The 24506-nt window shown below is 38.1% G+C and overlaps 1 protein-coding gene across 1 annotated transcript in view; it reads right to left on the reverse strand.

The window, feature by feature from the left end:
* The window catches only part of ABCC4 (ATP-binding cassette, sub-family C (CFTR/MRP), member 4), a gene marked incomplete at its 3' end in the record, with an annotated part of 102967 nt that overhangs the window by 30065 nt on the left and 48396 nt on the right, over positions 1–24506 (reverse strand). Inside the window, 1 exon segment of the mRNA XM_008936299.1 lies at positions 23402–23548. Coding sequence (XP_008934547.1) covers positions 23402–23548 — 147 coding nt within the window.

Below are 24506 nucleotides of genomic sequence, written 5' to 3' on the forward strand. Positions count from 1 at the left end.
ATACAGATACGTGACATGAGACAGTAATTCTTAGATCTAGTGCAGTATCTTCAGTTTACAAAAATTTTCAAGTTCACATAATATTTGCACCCTCTACTTAACCCAGTGAGTTTCAGTCTGGGCTTCAAAAGCACAGCGAAAACAGAAAACCTAAAACTTGTAAGGCAATTTCATGAAACCACTAACAAAAAAAGTCATTTAAGAAATAAAGAACTAAGCATGCCAATGTTACAACGGCATTCAAATTTGTGAATAGTATCTGCTGGTTTAATCATTCTCAGGCTCCCATGTGGTGTGCAGCATCAGTAGCAAGCTGCAAAAAGGAACGTGCTCTCTTCAACAATCCTATGTTTGTTTTTACATCAAATAACTTAATCAGAACACACACTGTTGTTAGATTTCTTCCGAAGTAATTAAATAACTATTCAATACCAATTAATCACAGTTAAATAAGGGTCTGTCACCAAAGTGCTATGTACACATTTCAGACTATTTAATGGTCAAATACTTGGCAGTATCAAAGTTAAACAATGATTCATTAAACCTCCTCTACTACACAATAGTTAGGCTAAACTTGAAGTGAAAGAATCAAACCTCTTTTGTTCTCCATGAAAAAGACACCAAACCCCAGTATGTGATATTCTTTTCTTCCTCACTCTGTAAACTGCTTTAATTGCATGGAACATAATGTGTTCAGGTGCTACATGCCCACTTTGCTTCTGCAGGTGCCTACCAATACTTCGGGATAGATGTTCAAACCCATCATCCAAATAATGAAAACACTTGACAGTGTGCCACACCTATTAAAAATGTTTATACATACTTCATGATGAAAGAAATATAATCCAACCTGAATCAACACTTAGGATGTAAACACCAGAAAAGAAAAGGATTTTTTTTTTTTTATTTCATACAAGAAACTAGGATCCTCCACTGGAACAGCCAAATGCCACCAATAGAATTCAGTGTTGAGCAACCTAAATTCCAAATATCAAGGACCCTAAAAGCAGTACTACATTATTTCTAAATGCATTTTGGTATTTCTAGTATACTTTGTTGGCCAGTGCATTCACTGAAATACTTCTGTATAGAACGGGCAGATTGATTTTTATATAGCTTGCAAGGAGTATACAAAACCTTTATACCCACTTGCTTCATCACACATTGCAGAAATACTTTCTTGCTGCTTCACTACTCCACCGATTTGCTTCTTTGGAGAACAAAAACATTTCAAGGTCCTTCCAGGAACAGAAAGATTTTGCCACTTTTGTTTGTGTGCATGTGCACATGAGTGCAGAGTCCTGAAAATTTTTCCTCTTGAAGATGAGGCTAATCCTCAATCTAGGTAATTTTAATTGCACCACACTTAAGTTCAATACACAAATTTTATTAATAAATACTGCTTTGCATAGTAACCTAAACTCCTCTATAGCAAGTGGCCAAAATACCCCCTTTCACCTGCAAGCACACTGCATTTACCAAGGGGAAAAAAACATCCAAAATCTCTATGTACTCTGCAACAGTGGAGCTAGAACACTTCCCCACTGCCCAGCCTCCAGGAAGAAAAAGTAACAAACACCATCATCTGCACTCCTTGCTGCAAACTCACAGAAACCTGTCTGAAAGCCACTTGTACTGCCAGGAATGGAGTCAAGGAGGCACTTAGTCACACACGTATAACTAAATGTAAGCGACCTCAGCTGGGACTGCACATCTGCTAGAAGGCAGTAATGTCACAGAGATGCTCTTGTGGTCTAATCACAGAATTAAGAGTAGTTTAGGTTGGACTTTTAGGTTAAAGTCCAACTGTTAGCCCAGCACTGCCAAGTCCACCACTAAACTATGTCAGTGAGCACCACTTGAGGTGCATCCCTCCAGGGATGGCAACTCAACCACTCCCCTGGGCAGCCTGTTCCAGGCTTTACAATTCTTTCTGTGAAGAGATTTTTCCTAGCGTCCAATCTAAACTTCCCCTGGCAACACTTGAGGCTGTCTCCTCTCATTCTGTTGCTCATTATTTGGGGGAACACATTCACAGACACCTCCCTACAACCTCCTTTCTTGTAGTTGTAGAAAGCAATAAGGTCCTCCCCCCTCATCCTCCTTTTCTCCAGGCTAAACAACCCCAGTTCCCTCAGTTGCTAGTCACGGGACTTGTGCTCCAGACCCTTCACCATCTTTGTTGCCCTTCTTTGGACATACACCAACATTTTTCTTTCAGTGAGGGGCCCCAAACTGATTTTCCAACACTGAAAACAGTATTTGAGGCCTGGCCTCACCAGTGCCAAGTACAGGGAGACCATCAGTTCAACTTTAACTTAGAGGGACCCATGTCAGACAGTGGAAAGTGTGCACTTCACCATCACCTACTTTACTCAGGGAGGAGGAAGAAGCCTCCCACACACCACTCTGCTGCCACCACGCACCGGGCACCACCTGAGCAACAGAGGCAGAGCACTGGTGAAAGGCTGGCCACCATGGCAGGGTGCCATCACCACCCTCAGTCCCAGGAGATGTGCTACAACAGACCCCACCTCAGTTAATGAGTACCTAGAGGGGTTAACTTACCCCTAAAGAGAGAAGTGATATGCTTGTAACAGTCCAAATTGCAGCTTGTAAAACCAAAGCCATTTTAAACAGATACATGGTAGTAAAATAATGCTCAGAAGTCTGTGCAATGAACGTACACTCAAAGGCAGGAGTAAAAGAAATAGCTGCACAGAACTGGCCAGATTTAAGCACCCGTCATTTTAACCACATTGAACATGCTTCCCATTCTGTCAGTGGCATAAACTGACAGCTCCCCACATAGCTTGCTGGTAAGCTATGGCATTCAGTGCCTGATAAGTCTTCACCCGTGCTCCAGTCACAGACATATGCCAAAAAAAAAAAAAAAGTAAAAAAGAAAGGCAGAAAAAAAGGAGGAAAAAAAAAAGTATTGCGCCTACAAGCAGCCTTCCATTCCATCAAAGAAGTGACAAAGTGGATTGTCCATATCAAATGTTGGCAGGAAGCAGACATTACATCAACCTTGTAAAATACAACTATGAAATCAACAAAATAATTAAAGATGGATTACTGACTTTGAAAGGAATTGTAAGTTTGTGAAATATTTCTGCAGAAAGAAATCTGGAAATGCATCTACTGCATAGCTGTCAATTACTGATCTATTCTGGCTTTTCTTCCATATTTCTACAAAGAAACGTCAATAGGTCTGTTATCTTTTTTTAATATATGTTTAGCACCACATGTCCACACAAACTGCCATATACAGCATTACTGTCTTCCCCACAGGCATCCTATAAATATAAATAAGAAATTCTACCCCATTTTTTTCCTTTAGCAGCCTGAAACTGACAGGAATATTATCACTTTCTTAGACATTTGCAAATGGGCACAGTGGTGCCGGGCCAAAATATGCTGAGATCATAATATCCATTTATCTAAACTGCCAGCATGTAATGAATTCAGGTGGGATGCCTTCTATCCAAATTAATTTACTACTTGAAAAAGACTTTTTATACAAATGCTGTCAAAAAGGAAAATAGTAAACGAGAAGAAAACATGAACGCTGCGTTTGATCTTATTTTTAAGTGTAGGATTTAAAGAAAGAAGGATAACTATGACAAAGATAAGAATGGAAAACAGGCTGCTTTGGAAATGAATTTCTGTTTTTACTGCTGACGGAGATGTCTACATTACCTAGTATGAATACATTGATCCTAACTGTACAGTTGTTTCTTGAGCTATCCAGCCCACGAGAAACACAGGATTTTAGTGACCTACTGATTAGAATTACCTTGCTTGTAGAAAACCAAAATGGGTCAATGCTCCACACAAGTTGACTTATCTCTTTGCTGAATTATGCGGTACAGTTGGTTTCTCTTTTTCCCTGGGTGTGCTCAGAAAAGCATGTGCATTAACATCAGTTATCACTGGCCAAAGTCTTACCTCTTCATACAATACAATGCAGAAAGGATATAGAAAGTCTTAATTAAAAACAGAAGCTCACAAATCAAAATATCTTGTTTGGAAAAAAAAAAAAAAAAAAAAAAAAGAGTATGACTTTCCTTCTTTCTTAAATTGCTTTCATGAGAAATCTTGAAATACTTCCTGAATTGTAACTGCCTTTCATTTTATATATCATTAGCAATTAATCAAGTTGGCTACAATTCCAGCTGTAGCAAAGTCTGCAAAACAGGGTTTAACTTCGGTGCTGTAATATATTTGCTAATAAAATGATCTCTTTTACAAAAGCATGACAGATCTGAGATAATATATTCATTAGCAACTTTCAAGTTATTGATCCCTGCAATGATACCTCCTACCCCAATGAATACCATTCACAGGTTTGTTTTTTTTTTTCTTTTGTAATTTATTGTGAAAGAAAGTATTAGAATAATTGAAAAGAACGAATTTCTGGCTACATAACAAAGTTTAATCCCAGAACCTAAGTACAAAGCTACATCTCTGCTTCATAATTAGATAACAATTAAAGCAGACACCTGCCCGCCCCCCACTCCAATCCCTGAAGTAATATTAAACTTTTCACACGTAATTATGTGATGAAGAATGCCAGAACAAAGTTCTAACAACTCCAGAAGTTAAGCTCTGGATATTCTTTCTGCTTCTCTTAAAAACTCGTTTTTATTCACTGGAACTATTTTAACTTATTCCGAGTTTAATGAATAAAATCTACATTTAAACATGCCGAAACCCAAGCTACCAACTCTAAAAATACTGCCAAAATACAGCACAACTTAATTTCTGCTGTATACTACAGCATAAACAACAAGGTATTTTTAAGGCACACAGTCCAACTGAACAACAACAACAAAAGAATTTATACAGAGGAGGGAGTACAAGTACAGTTGACACTGGCCTCACTCCCCCTCCTGAAGGCAAAAAAAGAAATAAAGGTAAAAATGGTAACCACTTGCAACTTCTTATCAACTGGCCTTTAAAACGATGTCAAGCTGCACACTATCTACAGAATTTGCTGCTTATTTACATCACCTTATTTTTGTATTCCAGATGTAAAGTTACCTACTTGAACTTCTTGCCACAACACAAAGCATCACTGTAACAGAAGCCTGGAGTAGCTAATATAAAATATAGTCCTCTATTGGCTTTTTGCTAGCAAGATTATGAATTTAATTAGTTCCTAAACTATTTAACCACAAATTCACTTCTGAAAAAGCATTAGCACAGTCCAGTTCTCCTTTCTGCTAGAAACGCAATTTGGATTGAAAATATGTCCCAAGTGTTGTTTTGCTGGATGGCGGGGGGGCATAGAGTGAATTCAACTGAACACTACAAATCAGGATGGCCTGAGACAGCTGAAGAGTATTCTGCTGTTGGAGTTTTCACATGAGAAGAGAAAAATAGCTTTTACAGTCACTTTCAAATAAATGGAAATATATGTCACCTTTCTGGTAAGATTTTTCCAACAACTAAAAGTAGTTTTCCTGTGCCATTTATATTATCAAGGCTAGAGTGAGAATAGGCTTTAAATACTGTCTTTCAGAAAATACTGGTGGGGGATTATCACACAGCTCTTGCAAATCTGCTCAGATTTGGTAATTTTTCTTACCGTTCCATCGCCTAAAAATAATTGACTGAGTAAGAATCTTAATTTCCTTCTTTTTCATATTTTTCTTCCTCCTTTTTTTTAAGGTGTTGAATTAAGAAGGGCTCAATCATCACTCCAGTCTAAGACATCAATAACCAAGCTGGACATTACTTCAGCTAAAGCGTTTGCCTCCTTGAATCTTCAGCTGAAACTGCTTTCTGGCTGACTCAGTTATCATTCAGAAAGGAAGTATTAACCTGTCTTTTACCAATCTCATATATTCAGATCCCCTCCCACACACTGAAGAGAATGATTCTTACGTAGTCCATCCATTTTCTTCCTTTTTTGAAAAGATGCAAAGGAATCCTATATGGACAGTTGCTGTGAAAGCCAAGGCATAACTTCTGGCCTCTACCTAGCCCATCCATTTTGAAGACAAAGCCTTTAGGTAGCTCAAACTGCAGGAGGCAATTCATGTCTTCAACTCACTTTGCAAATTCTCATCTTCTGCTTGGCATAGTCCTTTGATTCAATCATTCATTTTTCTTTAACTTCTGTTTCTTTTTCTTTCTCTCCTCCTCTGGAAAATGTTGTCTGTTTGGCAAGCAGAGATGTTGTCTAAAGTTCATTTATTATATACCCACATAATGATTCCTGAAGTATCTTTTCCTTTTTAACTACTCATAATATAAAAGTCACTGCAACAACACGTGTTTGCCTATCCAGAATTCACAGTGAATGAAACTAGAAAATTTTCAAGTGGCTTTTTTTCCACTATCTCACATGAAATACTGTTACTACTGAAATCAAGAGAAATGCTGCCATAACTATCAGCAAATTAGAAGTTTCCTTAGTTTGCTGTGCAAATAATCAAAGCGCTTGCTTGGAAAATTTTATGTTAAATAAAGACACTCCCTCGTGTGAAATCAAGAATTTTCCTTAAATTTAGGAGACTTTAAACCACATACTAGAGCAAAGCCATAGAAACTTTGGAAACAACTAGATTCACAACTTAGGCACTATTCACAAAACCCCAAAGGAAGAAGATACTGGGAAACCTGTCACCTTGTTTTCAAAGGCACAGCCAAGCCCAGGGGTCAGGACGCTCAGGTGAGAGGAGAAGGCTGGGCAGGGATGCAAGGGAAGGTGTTATTTTCACCAGTCAGGGAGCATTCACTGAACGTGGGCTGCCCACCTCCTCAGAGCACATGTTAATTGCTCTACTAGAGGCAGTTCTGTGGTAGGGCTCCTTCAGCCCCTGCTCTTGAAGCTGCTTGCTCGTTGGGTGAATCAGTGAGTGAACACGGCACCAGAAGGCGGCAAGTGAGTGCGTGCCTGAAGGCTACGACAACCAGCAAGGGAGGGACTACAGCTGGATTCAAATCCCCTTCCTTTTTTTTTTTTTCCCCCTAATTTAGGGCACAGAATGGATCCTTTCCTGTAGAGCAGGCTGTAGGGTATAAGGAGGGATGACTTCACCTCCTGTTCGGTTTTGTGTTTGGCACCAAATTCCACTTGTAAATCTCGCCTGAGAAGCGACCAAAAATCTTTTGTCTCAGAAAACCTGAAGGCAACCACATTCCAAGTGCTTTCTTCTAGCAAGGAGTGCTGTCCAAAGAAATCTAGATATAGTATGACAAGGTATTTCTTTGGGCCATCAGCTTCTGGGGAAAAAAAATACCACTATAACAAACGTCTTTACAGTCTAAGGTATAATTAACAACACTGGAATGGAAATGTGGGGTATAGTATATATACAAATGAGAAAAAAAAAACCATAACAACCTAAATATGACCTCCTCTGTGCTGTATATTATATTCATTACATTAAAAGAAAGACATTTTAATAATTAAATACTAAGCATTGTGAAAAGTTACATTGCATTGCATATGGTTCTGCTGTACCCCCTCTACTGGGCAACGATTAGAAAGCTTCACACCAAAAACAAAAAAAAGAAGCAGACTAGGATTTGAGTAGCTGCTGACCACATTAAAACACTAGTAGTTTACAAATCAACACCAGAGAACATTTAATTTTCTTGTTGAAATATACCTTAAATTCATCCCTTTAAACTTTTGACGGCTGAATGCCAGAGGTTAAATTATTTTTAAAACATATGCTTATATATACATTGCTTAAAATTAAAGAAAAAATTAATATAACCCTATAAAGTTATGTTTTTTCATGGCTTTTATATAGTAAGAAACTTAGAATGATAAAGATAAATACATTAACAGCAACATTTGACTTTTCTCTAAACAGATAACATCACACACACCAAGAAGAAAAAAAAAATGGCTTCATGGAACAGTCATTCAAAAGTAAATAGAACTTCCAATTTATTTTGTCTTTGTTCAATTCAAAGACAGACTTCACTGGGAAGCACTGACTTACAGCTGTCCAGCACTATGAACTCCTAAATAGGGTCAAAAATAGAAGAGTGCTGCCTGCAACAGGGGACTCCCAAGAACACTGCCGTTTGTTGTTTGCACGCCAGCAGCACCCGAAGCAGGATCAGTGCATCTGAAGTGGGGGGCAGAGCCTCACCAGGATGCACCCTGGACCACCACGTAGCCAGCTGCGTGCCCTGCCCTGGAGAGATTCCTGTGCCAGTTAAGAGAAACCAATGCAACTGACTATAAAAGGAACAAGCAAAGGGAAGATGTAGCAGTAAGCTGGAACAGAAAGTTGCAGGACAAGATGTGTGCCTTTTTGCCTTTTTTTTTTTTTTTTTAAGTATGAGAAAACAAAGGGGTCAGGGAATTAATTAGTTTCTCCACCCATATGTTTAACGACTGTCAGTGTATAGTTATACTGTGGTTACAGTGATACTGGTGTATCTTGAAAGATGATTTTAAGATGAAGAAGAGCCAGCTTGTGGATGAACTTTACTGCACAGAGAGCAGGAAGTTGCAAAGATGTAAGCATGAAAGATAAGCGGCAAAACGATGACGGAGGGAGGAAAAAAACACAGGAATGTGCCAACAGCTCCAGTTACCAGGTGCAGAAATAGTAAAAGCTTTGCATGGGAAGAGGGATAATGCTCAAACTAAGCCACACTCATTTCTACTCCTCCTGGTAGACTCCTTCAAAGAGCACCAGGGCCGTAAGATCAAAAAAAGGCTTCTCTCCATCTGGCCCTGGGGAGATGCTGCAAGACAGAACTGTCAAAAGGCTAGCTGGTAGTTACAGTCACAGAAGTTGCCCAACTTGGGGTGTTTGGATATCGAGAGAGCTTTGTACATATTGACTTGAATTTTTGCCCTGTGCACACTGGCTGCTTGCACATGCCCTTTCCTTCACCCTCTGCTTCATTCACTCCCTGTTTCCCTTCCTTCCCTTTCCTTCAACACTGGTTCTCCCATTCCCCTTCACCATGGAACGGCACAAGTTCATCCCATGCACAACCAAAGCATGAAGCGTGACACAATGAGGCACAGGCTAGGAAGTGTGGAAGAGTTTGGGACAAAGCAAGTGAGAACAGAAGGTGAACAGAAGGTGGCTGCAACACTTAAACTAGCAGAGTGTCTGAATTAATGTTTTGGAAATGCAGAGTGACAAAACTGGGGAATGACAGTAACTACACACAAGTGGTAAAGGCAACAGGAAGGGTGTTTTACACTGAAGAACATGGGAAATCCTCACATTAAGTGAGAGAACAGGTCCTGAAACAGTTCTCAAAACTGTGGAAGCCAAAAATCCACTGTCATCTGAGGGAGATGGCAAAGTGCATCCAGGACACTGCACAACCCTAAGCATTTGATATGCTTTTGACAGGTGAGGCAAGATTATCTATTGAGAGAGATGCCTTTAGAGAACAATTCAAAGGGTTTTACTTCTTGCTTTCAACTGGTGTTACAGGAGCATATTTATTTCACTCCACTAACTACCGAACCGCAGGGGCAACAGCCAGTGGTGTCCCAAGTTAGTCTGCAGAGTATGCTCTGATAAGTTTGTTTCTTTGCATTCACACAGGGTCTTAAGATTTCACAATGCCAATTAAGACTTCAGATAGAGGAGTTCTCAGCAAAAGTTTTCTTTCGTCCTTCAAATAAACATATCTGTCTTTGGGTCTTAACAGTTCACTTATTCATGCATTCATTTTGTTTCTCTGACATAGATTTTAACCATAGGAAAAAAACCACACAAACAAACAAAAACAAAACAAAAAAAACCCCAACCAACCAGCCAAACAAACAAAAAAACAACCACACACCAGTTTTTTAAAACCAGAAGCTTCTCTGCTGAAACTGCAACAGACACATTAGGGTAAAAGAAATTCCAGGACTGCAAGGAGCTGAACGTCTAGAGAAGAAATGCAAATAGTATGACAAAAATACTTATCTTTCAGATAGCCACATCCAATATACAAAACACTATAAAAATCTCTCACAGACCTAAAGCACACGCTGTATTTCAGAATAAACGTTACAAATTTTGTAAATAATCACTGATCATAATCTGCTCTCAGCCATTTTGGGAAAGGCAGTTTTCAAACAACTGCTTTGCTGGTATTGTATGTTAAAAATGCATTAAACAAGTCTGATAAGGTAGGGTTAAATGGAAAGATACACATATAACAATGAAATTAAATGACTGAAAAATACCTTGTGCTTTTGCTTCCCTCTTCACAAAACAGGGTGAGCAAAGAACTGGATTCTGAATCAGTATATGTCAGTATCTTGTTAAAACGTGTTAAACAAAAGTATAACTTCAAGCAAAAAAAAAATAGGAAAGGCAAAATTAAGTCAATAGACCAACCACTATTAATATTTTAGAGTATTAATGAGTGACAAATTAGCATTGTAGACATTTAATTATAAAATTTAGAGAACAAATGTTGGCTCTGATGGTTTTCAAAATGTAGCTTAACTTTAGAATGCATATGAAAAGCACCCAATAAACTTTTCATCACAGCTGAATGGAATTTACAACGCCTCTTAAATTTCTGAATGTCTATTCTGTCCTTGACTGACTTTGAAGAGGAAGTCCTTAAAGAGCAATTCACATACCAAAAATGAACATTCAATTCCTAAAGTTCTTAGTAGTCAACTACGCAATGGTCATGCTTTCTGGAAGAGGTCACAGAGAAGTTTAAGTGTTTGGATCACTCTAAAACCTTTTAGGATCTTCAGGACAATTGGAGTTTTGTTTGGTTTGTGTTTCCAAAGGAAGATGACTAAAACATCTCCTGACATCAAGGATTTCTACCTTTTCATAATCCATTTTTTTTTTTTCTGGAAAACTGTCATACACAGTTATATATAAAGAAAATCGTGGTCTTAGGAAACACAAGTCTTTAGTACAGCACATGACACGTGGTGAGGTCTATTGGGTTATTCCACCTTCCAGCATGTTCCTCACTTCAGTGGGGTAGCACTCTCATACCTGCAGAGAATTCTGTCCGTAACGGACCACTAGGCACAACTAGGCCCTAAATCACAAATTACCCAAACTAGAAGCTGAAATAAATATCAAAACCAAAACCTGAGGTATGTTGTAAAACAGTATCACTCAAGTGCTACCGCTTGCACACGTCACATTCTTTCCTTCTCACTGCATTCAGACACCCAGAGGACTATTATGTTCAGAAAAGAGAACCTGGAAGAACTGACAAGTTCTGACATCAGAGAATTTCAACTAGCTGTGAATCCCATTGAGGAGGTATGACTCATCTCTGAGTTTTAAATTAGATTATCAACCAAGTGAAGCAGCACAGTAAATCTACAATAAAAGATGATTGCCTACAGGAAAATAATTTTTGCCCCTAGTGGCAGATGCTTGAACTTTAAAGGATCTGAGGCTAAGCTCTTTGTCTAAGCCTTCCTGACAGAAAACAATTGTAATAATTTCTTTAGTTGGTCCAACTTTGCTCCATATGCCACATGGAAACAATATCTAAACCCTGTAAAAGAAAGGATATTGTCACTTCTAAACCAATTGAGGATCAAACAATTTACAGAAACCAAGACTTATTTTGCTGACAATTAAGCTCTATCACCAAGACTTGAGAGTCAATGAAATTTGACAATTGTGAAGAAAGAGGCTTTTGTCTGACTAAGTCTGAAACATTTGGAAGAATCAACAGAAAATCAGAAGACTGAATTAGATCGAAGTATCAGAGCCTTTGAGGATAGTCTAGAATTCACTAACTAAAATAACTGCCTGTCTTGCTCTGTTCCCTCTCTGCATTGCTTTGGTATGAGAGCAGAGAGGCAGCAGAGTGAGAGGCAAATATGGCCTAAGGAGCAAGCGTTAACACCCACCACACTTCCCCTTACACCAGCAGCATACTTTGTCCATCCTGCTGGTCAAGGTCCACGATGAAGAACCACCATCCCTTTATCAAGGGAAGATGAGAGACAAGGACGAATTACCGCTTGTGAACCAAGGTGTGTGAAGGGTCTCTTAAGCTTTTTTTCTTCCATGCTGAAAGCCAAAATATTCACTTTGTAGTAATTCAGATACAACCCAAAGAAGTGTGCAAATCTATCCTAGTGCTGCAAGACACTACACTAGCTCTAAGAATATACTTGCACCTCCTCCTCACAGAGCCAAAAAATGAATATATTATTCTGTTTTCCAAGAACTGTAACACTGACTTGTTCTCCTTCATCCTAATTGAAAAATATTTAAGATTTCTATTTAAAACACCTCCATGCCTACTTCACAATTAACAAAAAGCAGTCAATTAGCATCTGAAAGTCTTGCATCTCGTGAGAAGTACAAACAATAGAAGCAGAGCACAAAGGTATTAACAAATTAAGGAGTACTCACAGCCCTACATTTTAAGCTGAAAACATCTAAGATCATTTCAGAAACTTGGGATTTTGCATTTCACAAAATGTTCATGTCTCTATTAAAAGTATAGAATAATATTGCTTTATTGCATGGCTAAGATAGGAAAACAATTAATGAAATCCTGTTTTTCCACTGGAATGTTTCTACTTTTTAAGCAAACAAACGCTTCTGGAAAGTGTCAGATTGGACATTTCAACTCTCAAACACTCAGCAGGTGAACAAAATCATCTATACAAGCTCTCATAATCTTTGAGAAACACTTATTTCTGAACAAACACTTCTAAACACTGTTCCTTAAGCCTTTGGTAGTAGCTGAGCAGCACTAGTTATTAAATTGAGGTGCAGCAGAGTTTATTTTTTCTTATCTCAATTTAAAAAAAAGGAAGTTTGGATTGTTTATTCCATTTTTTCTGTTGGGGATTTTTGAGGGTTTAAATACAAGTGGCATTTAGTGAATGACTTTGAATTCAATATTAAACCTTACTTGTAGCTTAATCATGAAAAAAGATCATTGTCACTACATATTCAGAATATTAAAACTCATCCGCTTTATAAAAACCTCAAGGCACTTTTTTCCCCTCAAATTTGGTTTTATTTTGAAAGCGCTCCTTAGATAAGATTTCTTAATACTAGAACAAGTCTAGTATAACTAGTTTCCTGTGGAAAAGACGGGGGAAAAACATGTTCCCTCTATATTGTTGGTTCAACAGGAAAAAAAAAAGACGACACTTCTCAAACTAAAACCATCCATATTTGACAATTCTGGTGCTTTCGATTTGCAGAAGTTTCTGCAGATATCTTTTGTCCTAAATGAGCATCTTTTTTTTTTTATTTTTTTTTTTTTTTTATTTTTCCTTTCCTCCAGTGGTATGGGAACATTAGCTGACTAAAAATAACTACCAGCAACCCTTCCTTAAAGCATCTTATCATTTTTTGGTCAGGAAATAGCAGAAATATTCTGGAAAGCTAACATCAATTGTTTAATTTTGGCTGGTTGTTGAGACTGGGGAGTATTGGGGTGGGAATATTCTTCTAAGAGGAGATTGGGGAAGGAAGGAAGGGGGAAAGGAAAGAAGCATTACACTACCATCAGGCAAAACATATGGGTTTTACATACATATATGTATTTTTAATATATATTTTAATATATATGTGTGTTTAAAAAAACAAGTATTAAAATCATGGTTCATTCCTTTCTCTTGAATTGAGTGGTAATTCAGCATACTGAATTTTCTAAGATAGCCATCCTCAAGCACGCAGACAGACAGGTACCCTGAACTTCCACACTGTGGTGGGTAGGAAACACAGCTTTTCTCCAGTGAGATGTAGAGCAAATGTCTAACCCTGGTGCTCTCCATAATGCCCTGGAAGAGCCTGTCTCTCTATCACATACCTGGTAAACCCAGGCTAATGTTAACCTTTGTGAATACTCTTCTTTGCCTGCTCGTTCCTCATTATACATACTCGTCAAACTGGAATGCTGAATGGCCAGAAAATAGATACAATCATGGATTTCAAGTAGTTCTGTTATTTTATGCCAGAAAACTGTATATTTTACTCACTGAACCGTTAACCTCTATTACTGAAAGGATAATCTTACCATAACAAAGATGCCATTTGTACTTGATACTTAAAATAACTTTACCAAGTAAGCGCCATGCAGCAAATCTGGTCTGAGCAGGCATAAGGAAACCCAGCACTTAAGTTTGTTTTTAGTTTCCCCTTCTGGAAACTGAAAGAAAGTCAGGCTCTCATCTCATTAGGCAATGCACAGACTTACTTGAGTTTACAGGGCATAACAAAAATAGAAGGTTCTTCATTAAGTTGCCCAACATTAAGGATATATTCCCCTATTTCTGTGAGAAGGAAAAGAAAGCAAACATAAGTGACAGACAGCAGCAGCAGTTCTGAAACTGTTCATTATCCCATGTAATGAGAAGACTGCTGCATATAAAACATCCTAAACCAAATCTCCCTGAGTGAAGTCAGACACTCACCACCTTCTCTCTAAAGACCAGCAAGACAGACTGTAAACACGAAAAGTGCACTGGAAGAAGAGATGAATGAGATAGTGTAAAGTTTATTTACAGCTTTAAAAGTTCCTATGAAAAAGGAGGCAGTGGGGCTGGGATGGGACACACACACACCACTGAGCAAATGCCCCTGATGTGTAGTCACTTACTGTCCTTTGGACATGTCCTGGAAAGGATGAGGCAGGAACATTATTCCTGTGTGAGAAGTTATTTATGACATCTTAAAAACAGATGTAGGAACTTTGTCTGAAAATTCCGGCTAAACTGTATCTGTTTTGGGTTGTGAACATTCAATCTGGTGAATGTGAAATTCTGCTGAGAAACGAATCCGTGCAGGGACAAAGGAACATGTACTCCCCATGAGGGGAAGCTTCCCACAAAGCAGAGGGCTCTTTCTTGTCTACACACGAATTAGCAATATTCTGCATGGCATCATTTGCATATTAAACAGACAATACCTTCATTGAGAAAAAACAGGTTTACCACACACAGAGAGCAATGTCATCACATCTGATAAAAAGAAAACTGAAGAAGAGAAGAGTTAGGCCATCTATCCTCCATCCACTATACTTTATAATTGCCAGCAATAATGTCCATGTTTCAAATATTCACCTTCCCAGTTTTCCATGCACCTTCAGATTATTCCTCACTCTGTGCCTCAACATAAAACACAGGCTAGTGAAGATTTATGCTTGGACAAGAGCAGGACATACACAGAAAATAGTGTAAAGGGGATGGGTGGGGTGGAAGAGTACCAGTCCCAGATGAAGAAAGCAGAGGATAAATTCAGGTTTACAGTGGGTGAAAACTGATGATGACCATGCCAGCAGACAGAAAAAAACATGAACTTATAAGGATTTAACTTTAAACTTCCTTTGAGTTTACAAATGTCATAAATGTTGCCCAAGTAGCATATGATAAAAGCTCAACTTTGAGGAGTATTATTGACCTCTGTACTGTATTTTCAACTGGCAAATGAAGAAAGATGAATGGATGTTACAGCTAGAAGACAAGCAGGTCAGTAGTCACCTGCAGCACTGAAAAGTCCAACGTGAAAACAAAACCTCACTATGCAATGTACTTCCACCCTGAACCAAACAGTTAAGAATAAAGAGTTTGACACCTTTCTCCCATATACCAAGTCACCTTGCTCTGCATGCAAGCTCTGCAAATACAATTTCCTATCCAGCACTAGGAAAGTAACAGCTAAAGTAGCCTCAATGTCTCCAGAAATCTCCTTACTCCACTACCCTCTCATTAGGGACCACTGCAGCCAAATATTCTGCTCAAGCTGAAATTGAAAACTATGGCAATAAAATATGCAATCAAGAATTGTCTAGGAAAATGTTCAACAAGAGTGCAAATTTAAATGAACATTAAAAGAAACCTCCATGAAACTGCAGTTTCTAGTTTCAAGCTACCTACCTCAAGATTGGTTTTGCCACAAGCAATAGTTAATGTCCATTACATACTACTGTTCTAATTACAGGACTATTGTCTAGTAACTAATAAAACCAGAAAAACATTCTTTATATGCTTGATGGTATTTTAAAATACTTTGTAAAGCTCTCTTCAGACTGACAGCTGTCAACATATACATTTGTCATAAGGCTGCCTCCTCCAAATATAACACTATCTTGCATAAAATGACATCAGAAATCAAAACTTGAAGGAAGTCCTGCATATGTATTCACCCAAACACATAACAAAAAGCCTCTGACAAAGCTCCTACTGATTCTGATGGGAAAGAACAACACCTGGAGAAGACAGGGAGGAAGCAAACAAGTTGTCTTGTACTATTTGCAAACAGCAAAGTAATTAACTTTATCGACTTTGTTGTTTTTCAACTGAACAGCACACTAAAATCAAGCTCAATTCACCATCTCCACTTCCATAAGTGCTGATTTCTATGCTTTGGTTTTCACTCTGGATCGCCAGAACAGGCAAATTCACACACAACATCTATTCTTTCCTACACTAAAACTTGAATTTTGGATAAAGAAGTGCCTTTTGTTTCCAAACACTCTCCAAGATCACCACAGGCACAAACTAATCTTCACTTGTTGCATAATCTGCAAGATGCTGGCAATCTGAAAAAAGAAATAAAAAGACTAAATTAATTCACCCAGCTGCTGCGGCGTAGATTACATACGATCAACTGGGAGAAAGATTTCTGTGCAGTATAAGGCAGAGCAGTGCTAATGAAATGCATTTGTAATGTGATAGTATTACTTTTATATTAATTTTCAGCCATTCATATTTAAAAAAATAATTAAAAAAAAAAAAAACACACCACTAAAAAAAGCCAAAACTGGGTATTTTTTCTGCAGACGCCACAGTGGCCTATCTGTGTCTGTAAGAGACAGCAATGAAAGGTCATGGCACAGGAAAGAGCCCAGAAAAGCCACCCAGTTTTCAGCAGGGGTGGAAGAACCATGTGTTAAAGGCCTGTGTTATACCAGAGAGGGAGAAGATCTGGGCTGGCTTCCTCACGTTCCACACGTGTACTCTCACCACCTGGCTATTCAGTCTCCCTGCTCTGCTCTTCCCCAAAGTATGATTTTTGGAAATGCGTTTGCCTTGTCCCAAGGTGGAATTAAAGTAGGGTTTTATAAGTTTTTCTTCATTTCTCAAAAACGCTCATCTCCCACCCAGCCAGGCGCCCGTGAACGGCAAGAGAGGAGGTCCCATCCACATGGTGTCTCCAATCCCCACGATCCACAGTAGTCACAGCAGCATCCAGCAATTTGTAAGCAGATTAAAAAATAGCAAAATAGTATATATTTAAAATAGTTATTATCAAAACCAAAAATTCCCTCCATCCTTCAGATTATCTCCAGAAGCTTATTTGCAGCTGCATCACCTCAGCTAGGCCCTCATTTTAAGCCCCTTGCAGTTTTCCCGTTGATATTACTGCAGTCTCTCCCTGTTTTCAAGTGTCTCCAACCAACATTCTGTTCCTCCTTGCCACAAATCTCATCAGAACGGGCTGCCCACTACACAAGCCTAAAACCTAACTCTGTTTACACTTTCCAGCTACACTTGCACACAAGTCTCTGAACAGCTTCTGTGCACTCTTGTAAAGCCAATCAATACTTTTAATTAGGTTTCTCTGTCTTGGTCGACTCCTCCGTGCCTGCGTTTTGCTCGGCCGAGGCGGAGTGACAGCAGCTCTCACTACAGTTGCTCCAGCAAATGAAAAAAATGGCAACTTTGCAGTATCTGGGCAGGTCAGCATACGGCCAGAAATGAGTTTCTCAGCAGGCCCTTTTCCCCACCAGGGCATCTCAGTGTGAGGAAGATAGAAAATCTCTGTGAAGGGATGTGAAATCTTGTGCCAGGAAGGCAGGAGGCTGCACTTGGAAGTGGTTGTCAGTACAAGCTTCATGCTATTTCCCTATCAAATAATGTCCCGTCCCCTCCTACCAACAGCTTTTCTTTAAACCTTTTAATTTTATCTCCCGTATTAAGCCTGAGTAGGGTGAGCACTGACTCGGTGAACCGAAAATGTAATGGGCTTGTCTCATTAGTTTACAGCCCAGTTTCCCTCTATTATTACTGCAGAGAAAAAATGGATAGAGTTGAATTAAGTTATGCTAATAGATAATAAATGTAAACATAACTCCAGAGTACTATTTACTAACTTTAAAGACTACTCCTATTGCAATCAACTTTATAAGGTTCCTGACAGAATCATAATGGTGATAAAACACATGGAAGCATAAGACCATTTAAGCTCCTAACAAAAGCCAGGATAATACTAACAGTAAATGAGCAACTCCCACAAAATATCATTTAATAATCACACCCTGATAAGGTTTAAAGTACATATTGCCATTGTTAGATGAAAAAACATTACAGTTTTTTTTTTTTTAAAAACGCATGTAGCAACCTAACAGGTTTTAATTACCACACCTACTTCAGTGACGAGCTGTTCCACTCAAACACCCAAATGTAATATTTACAACAGTGTGTGGTTGTTAAGGATCTTGATGATTGATGGAACCTATTGTGTTGCCATCTTAATAACAACAAACGCAAGTGATTACCAACATGGAAGAGAGAATCTGTGTTTTTATTTTACAACAAAAGGCTGTCCTATGGGGACTTCTTTTCAACATAAACTAACAAACCTGCATACATGTGAACCTGCTTGAGAGCTAGGCACATTGACTTAAAAACAAAGCCTCTGCTGCTTTAAGGACAACGTATTTTTTTGTACTAGCTTAGGAGAACATGAAAGCTGTCAAAAGAGCTGGTATAGTTTTTCACAATCCCACAGAATTCATCTTGACCACAAGGAAATATCTGAAAACTGCATCAGAAAGATAGCATAGATCTTGTTTACAAAAAAAAGAAAGCAATTGAGTCATTGAGTCAAACAGGAATACAATACATTTTCTGGCTTCGCTACTGAATATTTATATCAGTGATGAATGAGACTACAAACGAAATATTTTAACATGAAGCTTTGCCTTGTTAACTGCATGATATGCCAAAACACCACCTACTGTAAATCACAGGGTTTAAGACCAGTATTTCTTGTTTAAACATGCTACTTGTTCAGCAGAATCACTTGTGTGAACAAGCAGACATTAATGTACACTAACTAGAGCAGCTTCACTATCCAACTGATAGAGTATAATTTAATAACCTCATTATCAGCATTGTAATTTTCAGACTGCTGAAATATCATATTTCTTGCAAATATTATACCATTTAAACACTTGAACATTTGACACTTCTGTCAGATAAAGTGCAGATAGGCACTTGAGCATTGATGAACACGCTTTTAATCCTATAAAGAAACTTCGTCAAATTATAAGTGTTTCAACACTTGATTTATGAACACCATAATTAAAATCCTTAGACCTTAAAGAAAAACAAACTCTTTATTATAATAACAGCTTTCTTCCACTTTTTTATCTTTTAATATTTGAGTTTACTTTTACGTGCTGCTATTAGCTATCAGTTCAGCACGTCATTTCTGGCTGCCAAAACAGAATACTTCTCTTTATAACCTGGTCAAATCTCAAAATCTAGATAAGCACCCAAAAGGATCAAAGTTTATTTAAATGCTTTTTATTCCAGAAAGCTATTGTGGGGAACCAAAAGAATCTGCTAATTTAACAGGTAGAGGACAATCATCACACAATTCAGTGCTTTCAGTTTCTAGGAAGGCCAGAAATGCTGTAATGTCAGCCAAAATATTTCTCCTCTTTCTATGAGCTGTCAGAACCAAGAGTTTGGAGACACACCATTAGAAAGAAAGAAAAAAAAAAAAAGCACTAGATTTTTGTATATGTTTCTGTAGTGATTCTGCTTCTACTTGAATTTTAGACAGATCTCCGGAGAGGGAAGAGATTCGTATTTTACCTGAACAAATTCATGGATATCATTCATTCATTCTCACAGCACCCACCAGCACAGCAGCAGCAAGTGTCAGCTTCCTAAAGTCAGTGCAATTAAAAAATTACACACAATCTTCACTGAAACTGCCATTTCTGCAAATGAGGCAGTTACACATTAGCATCCCTTCTCTAAAGAAATCTCTGTCCCCAAATTCCAGAAAAGGACAACTCCTTTACAAGCTAAACAAGTAACCTTGAATGAAATCCTAAAGCCTGCCAAAACTAGGATCTCCTAAACTGTCAATAAGAAACTCATTTTAAAGGAAGGAACTCCCAGTTCAAGTCATTGCTGCTGTACCTAGCTTTCTATCAAATATTTTTGAAATGTTACAAATCAAAAAGAAAAGAAATTAAAAGGAAAATGGCTGAAGAGGGTCTCCTTGACACGAGCATCAGACTCTACAGGGTTATCTGCCTTTTGGCCACTAATTACAAAGCCAGAGAAGTTCCTGAACTCAGCGTTACATGAAGTTGAAAAGCTTAGCATGTAAAAGATTAAGAGAAAAATAACTGCAGATAATGAGGACAACTGAACAGAACCATATTACTCTTGCTCAGCGGAGAGGCTGAAAATCCACTCCTCAAATATTACCTCTAAAACATAACAGATAAATTTTGGTAGCCTTCTAACAAGCCGTTGTACTGCTCGACTGAGATAAAATAGATCATGCTGCCCTCTTGTGCTAGACATGCACAGAAATCAACCCCTTTACTCCTGCAAGTGACACATGAAGAGGGATGCATGCAACTCCCTTCCTGGGATACGGATACAAGAGCAAAGGAAGTTTCAAGAGAGTCAAATTCTACACACCCAAAAGTTCTGTCAACAAATGCAGACAAGTCAGACATGATGAAGCCCAAAATACAACCACATAATCTCTAACTTCCCACTAAGCTTTCACTATAGCTGTTTAAGTGATGCTGTATAGATATCTGCTGATAAATTTGAATTTCAGTCATAAATGCCCCATTGTTATTTCTGAATGCTGGCTAACACAATTAGCTTTAGTCCCTTAGGATTATCAGCTCAATAGGGTTAGGTTAAGTGCTCATGAAAGAGACAGTTGTTTATTAACAAGGTTCTTCCAATGCAAAATATACTTAAAGCATTAGTGAGTATTTTTAAAACTACGACAAACTACAGAAAGGTGAAATTTGTGTACATACAAACATTTTTAGGTGAGAAAGAAGAAAGGAGAAGGTTCCTCATAGTCTTCTTTTGTCTCTGCTACGCAATCCAGCTTCCAAAAATACATCCAGATTCTCGTTTCATCTGGGCATGTTAACATTCCCTTTACAACCTCACCCTCCCTATATATTGCTAATGCAATCTGTAAAGAAAGATTTTGTGTTCGTGCCTAAATTGATTCACAAAGCATCATATTTTAGAAATAAGCCATCCCATTTATTCACCACGACTGATTGGATCTACGCTGCTGGGAGCTGACAGACATGTCATGATTCACCACGTATTTCATTTCCTAACGTCGACTCTTTGATGCTGCTCATTAGTCTGTTTCCCCAATAAGAACTATCAGGAGCTTGGGGTGTCTAGTTAAGTTTCCTTCCTCGAGTGTGGTGCATAGATCATCATGTGCCCAAAATACTGAGCATGGCATTTTTTTAATTGCGGATTATTTTCGGATAAATAAAACAGCTAAAGTCAGTTCAGCCATTGCTTCTGTGCAGGTCTTAGAGACCTCACACAAATACTGAGAACACTCTGGATGCTTTAAATGACAGATCTGACCCTGCAGTATCACAGCTTTGCTAACATGAGATGTGATAACCAATAGTTTGGCTTGGCTATTGCAATCACAAGCCTAGAAGAAAGAGCCTTCAATAATTTCAATTTCTTTTTACTATGTCTTTCACAGTAAGGCACATTAAAAAAAGAATGAAAAAGAAGAAAAAAAAAAGCTTCTAAACAAATCTCCCCCAATACAAAAAAAAACAGCATGTGAAGTACTAAAAGATAAATACACAGTGAAAACAAACATGCAAATCAGACAATGAAACACAGATGTTAAACCCAAGAATTTCAGAACTGCTACATGCTGCAGTTCTGAACCAGAGCATCGTCTCACATGTCATCTTTTCCCTTTTCTTTTTCCCTTTTTCAAAAGATATATAGATCAGAGCAGCAGCACCTTTGAATGCTACCATGACCAAAAAAAAAGATGAAGGGAAAGAAATACACGCACACTGAAGTTAATCTTCTGTTATAACATCTCTGCTGATAAATAGAAACACACATCTGTAAGTCACAACTGTGTGAATACCAGTGATAGGCAGATTTTATGAATGTCACTTTTACAAGGCACTGCTAATTTGAGCTTCACAGTATGTTACAAAGGAAACTGTTATTTATTACTCTACATTGTCACTGATGTTTAGTTTGTAGTTCTTAGTTTGTTATGCAGAGCCAGGTTTATGGGCATTCTTACATGGTAATTATGTGTTCTCTCAAATAACACAGATACTGAATATGCTGCACACACACAAAAAAAACAAGAGAAGAGGAAAATCCCTGCCCATCTGACAGTACCCCCATCAGCACCATGTTTTCTTCTGATGTACGTGCTCTCACTAGCTCTCCATTAACCTGTCCCCTGAGCTTATGGCTCCACTTCTAACCCTTTGCAAACGGTCTTAAACTTACACCACCACAGATTCACAGTACAAGCAGACCACATAATGCAGCCTTAAACTTCTGCAGTTGTAGATCATCTCTGTTTTTTTTTTAAAAGGGGAAATTGTACATGTTTCACTGATCACATTATGGACATGAACCTTCTCTCCATGTGAGTATTTACTTCCTGAAAATACCACCAATTTCTCTGCAGCAATAAAGCCTTCCCTACATGCCCTTACAATCATTAAGGGACTTCTGGAACTATGAGAAAAAGTCTATGTTCCTTCTATTCAAAGAAGTGAAGACCATCAGCTTTCTGTTTCTCAGGTAACACTGGCTAGCAAATCAGTACCAACCTACTTCCCTTCTCTTAACTCTGCTTCAGCTTCTCTCTCATTTCTTTTGAAGAACATCAGGATGTGGATTATAGTTTTAAATTGCATGCTTTACGTTTTTGTATATTCTGGAAGGATAGTAAGCTATACAGTTTCTCAAAATTGTGAATTACCACACATGCTTAAAATTATTTTTTAAAAGGGCAAATAACTGTTGGGATTATGCTTTCAAAGAAAAGCACAAGAAAGGCAACTCCACAAAATGCTTGCATATACATTCAGCATATGGAAGACACCACTGTTTAACTGAAGCAGAACAGCAATGCAACCAGCAGGTCAATGTACACCACCACAGCCACAGGTAATTCATTTTTCTGGAAACTGCATTTGAAGAGAGTAAGATCAACCACAAACGAACAGTCAACATTCTGACTTCTAAATTTAAAAGACCACACTGTTAAACTCAAAGATTTTAAGCAAAAGAAGAAAAAAAACCAAACCATAAATATGAAAAAAAAAAATTATAAAATCATAACTGCCCAGAAAAAAAAAACAGTTAACTTAATCAATGAGGTACTTTAATAGTAAAAAAACTCTTAACATTTAAACTTACCAATAGGATTTCTGTCAAAAAACAAGACGGGAGCTTTCAAAATGGATTGAAACATTTTGTTGTGCAAAGTCTGACCAGAATTAACAAGAACTTGAAACATCAGAAGACTTCTTATTATGCCAAACAGTATTGTAGCCACCGTTAAACCTGAAATTAAAAAACACATGAGCATACAGATATGGATCTTACGCAAGGATAAGAATTTAAAACCAAAATTGAACTAAAACCAAATTTTGTTGGCTTCTGTATATAGCAAGAATTCAAACTTAAGTCTAGGGACTGTGCACAGAACACAGATATCTTGTATTTGTCACTAGCTCCAGTTACTATTATATCAGCGATTTAAACAATTTCTCTTTTTTGGTTTGAAAGAATTGGTACTTTACAGAAATGTAGGAAATATCTGTTAACCCATAAAATAAATCTGTATGAAAATCTTCTGCATAACAGCTCTGCTAAGAAATTCATTTCACAGTACCGTGTATAATTGTGGCTTGCAGAGGTCACTGTGAAGATTCAACATTTGCCAGCAGGTATTAACCAAGTAATATATACATGGCTATTTAGAGACAACCTTGAGTTATGCTCAATCAGCCCAAACCACTCATGCCATTCCTCCCCTTGTAAGCCACATCAAATCTTTAAATTATGTGTATTTATTTCTTTAACACAGTCTAAGTGTGGCATAAATCCCTTATGCCATGTGAAATAAAGCCCTTCCAGGGAACTGGGCTGCAGGTTGTTTGTCTTTCTTCTGGGCACATGTCCACTAGCAAGACACAGGTGCTACAGGGCAAAAGATGGAAACAAAGAATGATGAGATTGCTGCTTCTCTGTTTGCTTTGTGTAATCTCCAGTGTGGCTGCCCAAAATGAAAGTGTTAACCTGACATTTGGCAGGGCTACCAGGTTCCAGGTGACGTGCTCCAGAGACTAAGCATAGCCACCACAAGCCCAGATGCCCAGGCCCTGAGGACACACTTAAGTTAGACCCAAAGTATCAACATAAAACATTGCCTATTCTAAGGACAGGTTAAATCCAGACACAATTCAGGTACAGCCATTACAATAACAGTGGGAAAGAGCGAGGCTTACAGTTATATCAT

The sequence above is a fragment of the Merops nubicus genome, unplaced genomic scaffold (assembly GCF_000691845.1).
Source record: "Merops nubicus isolate BGI_N331 unplaced genomic scaffold, ASM69184v1 scaffold4690, whole genome shotgun sequence".
Classification (NCBI taxonomy): Eukaryota; Metazoa; Chordata; class Aves; order Coraciiformes; family Meropidae; genus Merops; species Merops nubicus.